Below are 3677 nucleotides of genomic sequence, written 5' to 3' on the forward strand. Positions count from 1 at the left end.
TGAACATTTTCTTCAAATAATTATTTCCAATAATTAATTAAGAACTATTGTTTGTATTGTACATACTTTAACTAGATTTTATTTTTTTGCATCACCAGGTATACAAAATAATCAGTTTTAATTTAGATTTTTTTTAACAATAATTTTCCTTTGTGTAGAAAATTGGGATGTAATAAAAACCTCATCTTAAACGCAAAACGTACAAGAGGAGCAACAGCAGATGAAATACGACAACAAAGTGGATGTTATGAGAACATTTATTTAAATCATCACAGTTCGAACTGCCTGTCTGTGCGTGTACATTTTGAAAAAGTTGAAATGTTGAAGGATTGTCTCCTGAGAAAAAGACCAAACGACAGTGATTGATACATAGACAATTTCTATACAAATATATATTTTCATAAGACAAACTAGAATAGAAAAAACACCTATCTGTATAAATAGCATAAATATTTCCAAACTATAATTTAAAAAAATAGATTTTAATTTGTTTGTTCATATGAGGCACAGTGCTCCCGTTTCAGTCATCAAGTTGCCTCAAAAAGAGAAAGACAGAAAAAAAACACAAGGTTACTGCATGCGAAGCGGAGAGGAGACGTCTCGTCTATGTGAGGTAACGTGAGGCTCCCTGCTCAAAAAAATAAAAAATAAACGGCAACTTTGGCAGGTTGGAACATGTTGGGCCACCACTGAGCATTTCTTTAACCCTCTCCAAGTTCAATAAGCGGCGGCCTTTGAAGGGTTTTTTTTTGGTCATTGCGTCTTCACACCAGGCAATAATGTCAACGAAATGACACGGCCTTGAAACGGAAGTCTGACTGGACATATCCGAACTTGCCAAAGATTGGCATAGAGTAACTGAACTCTCGGTAGGCAAACCTTAACATATTCAAACTTCATTCAGCCAAATCTGGATCTAGCCAAAAGCTAAATCCAAACCAATTTTATCCAGCCAAAACTTGCCGATGTGAGGTTTATCTGGCCAACCCTCGACCTATTCAACATCTAGCCAACATTTGACATCATCAAACTATCAGCCAAAGCTAGTCATACCAAGGCAGAACTTTGAAAGAAGACCCGCTGGACTGTTCATTTTAAACAAACAAAAGATGCTTCAATGGGAGCAAGAAACATACCATCATCGCACGTCTCAATTTACAAGCGAGTGTCTTTAATGTCATTTATCAACAAAGGGAGATAAGTGCTTGTTGATTCGCCAGACACCTCTTAGGTACACACCAGAAATGTTGATGTTCTGATTTCGGCTTTCGCTGTGAGAAGTGTCGCCCGGAACGGCGGCGTCGTCCTATAGCTCGGCCCCATCTCGTGGGTAGATGAGGCTGTTGACGCTGAAGCCGTTGTACAAGTGGCTGTTGAACTGTCCGCCCTGCCCCCCTCCCAGGGCGTTGTAGTACACGCTGCGGTTGACATGCGCAGCCTCGCCGCCGTGCTCGGACGCTGCCGCCAGGTCCTGCTGGGCGCCTGCGGGGTACGGGGCCTGCAGGGCACTAATGTTCCTGCTGGAGAGTTCACTGAGCAGGCCCAGTGGACCCGCCTGTCTGCTCCCAGGGGCTGCCGCTCCCCCCAAGGAGGACATGCTGCTGTAAAAGTTGCTAAAGCACGACGTCGACGGCGTCTTGAGGCTCTCGCTCAGGGCGTCCATGTCGGAGGGCGAGGGCGGGCCCGGGAGCTGAGGAGTGTCGGCGGCTTTGGGAGCGGGGACCTGCGCGCCGTCCTCCATCTTGGCGGCCGGTGTAGATGCCTGGTCGGACCTTCGCTTCCTTTTCCGTCTGAAGTTTCCGTTGTCAAACATTTTCTCGCAGTTGGGGTCCAACGTCCAATAGTTTCCTTTGCCTGGAGTGTAAACATTCACATTTGTCTTAAACGCCATTCGACCGGAGTCTGTGTTCTTGCCGGCCATTTTCCAATGATGCGTCCTTCAATTCAGCGCATAAACAGGATTACAATTACATTACATTATAATAAAAACAATAAGTTGGACTTTGAGGATGCTTAACCGTACCTCACTGGGCTGGTTCAAATGTCTCTTGCTGCATTGTTACTTGAAAGCTGTTGTGAAAGCGCTAAATAGATAGATACATTTGGATTGGATTGTGTGTAATAATTTTAGATGTAAAAATATTTATGACTCAGCTTTTCGATGATGGAGTAAACGTTGCCTATATACTTACACAAATATTTTTTGTGTTTAATTGAAGAATCTAATTTGAGTTTATATATATTTATACGTATTGGTTGTGTATAAGTATTCCCGCAATTGTTTAGATGTTTGGACATTTTGTTTTATGTTACATTATTTGTTTGCAATGTATACAATTTCAATATATTTGAAAGTGCAGGGGGTGAAGTTAAGACTTAAACTACTTTAAAAAAATACGTTTTGTATGGTCTCTTTATCGCGGATTTTCACCAATCGCGGGTGGGTTTGGAACGATGATAGGCGACTCCCCCTGCACGTCATAAACAGCTGTCAAGTTGGATGTTGTGCTGGACAAGTATAGACGCTTCCAATTTTCTGGGCAAGTCTGGGAAGCGGCCCTTGAAGTGGCGTGACGGCGGGTGGTGCGTTCACGTACCGGGGTCGTCCTCGTCGCGTGGCACCTTCTTGAAGCAGTCGTTGAGAGACAGGTTGTGGCGGATGGAGTTCTGCCATCCAGCCTTGCTTTTCTTGTAGAAAGGGAAGTTATCGGCCACGTAGGCGTAGATCTGACTCAGCGTCAGCTTCTTGCCGTGCGCGTTCTGGATGGCCATGGCGATCAGCGCCGAGTACGAATAGGGCGGCCGCACCAGTTTCAGCAGCTCCTCCTGGCTGGCCACTGACAGCCAGCTCAGCTCCGGGCCGCCGAAGGCGGCTGAGCCCGCGCCCAGGAACGGCCTCGGGGAGCCATACGCCGGGGGGCCGAAGGGGGCGGAGTGGCTACCGGCGTGCAGATACGGCGCCGCAGCCGGGGCCGGGTTGACGCCCCACAGGTACGGGCTGGGCGAGGATCCGTACTCGCCCAGGCTGAAGCCAGCGGCTCGGTGAGCGGAGGGCTGAAGGTTCTGAGGCGGCTGCTGCGTGTGCTGCTGCTGCGTGTGCTGCTGCTGCTGTTGTTGAGTGGGATGATGGTGATGGTGGTAGTGGTGGTGGTACATGCCGCTCAGGGAGTCGCAGTACACGGCCATGTCCGGGCCCTCCTGAGCGCCTTTGCCTGCGGAGGACTGATGCTGGCTCTGGTGGTTTTGGCGGTGGGACTCGGGATCGATCATCACTCCCGGAGAGGGGGGTGCAGTGGAGCCGGCCGGCCAGAGGTAGAGGTGTTCTTTTCTCCGGTTCTCTCAACAAGTGTCAAGCGGCGTGCACAACTTCTTTGAATTGTATTGACGCTCCCGATGGCAAAAAGCTCGGCAGCCAATCACCGTGCGAGGGAGGGGTGGTCGAGACACGGCGCAAGTCTGCCGGGGTCACTTATGGAGTCGAACCTCCCGCAGAGAAACAAGGGCAGGTTTGCTTGCTTTTGCTCGGCTTGAGCCCCACGTGGACTAAACAAACTTTTCCAACTTAAAAATAAAATAAAAAATAACCCCAAAATGTATTTTTAAGGTTGGTATATAAATTACAAGAACAACAACAACAACAATAATAATAATAATACTACAATAATTAACATTAAACT

The 3677-nt window shown here is 47.3% G+C and overlaps 1 protein-coding gene across 1 annotated transcript; it reads right to left on the reverse strand.

The window, feature by feature from the left end:
- Window positions 1-280: 280 nt before the first annotated feature.
- Window positions 281-3415, reverse strand: foxi2 (forkhead box I2). The gene is made up of 2 exons (XM_085931965.1): window positions 2598-3415; window positions 281-1854 (listed from the first exon to the last, which is right to left on the reverse strand). Exons 1-2 carry the CDS (start codon window positions 3268-3270, stop codon window positions 1307-1309), a joined length of 1221 nt encoding a protein of 406 aa, XP_085788091.1. The 5' UTR covers window positions 3271-3415; the 3' UTR covers window positions 281-1306.
- Window positions 3416-3677: the final 262 nt, after the last annotated feature.

This window comes from Syngnathus leptorhynchus, chromosome 15 (genome assembly GCF_054491065.1).
Source record: "Syngnathus leptorhynchus isolate UIUO chromosome 15, UIUO_Slep, whole genome shotgun sequence".
NCBI lineage: Eukaryota > Metazoa > Chordata > Actinopteri > Syngnathiformes > Syngnathidae > Syngnathus > Syngnathus leptorhynchus.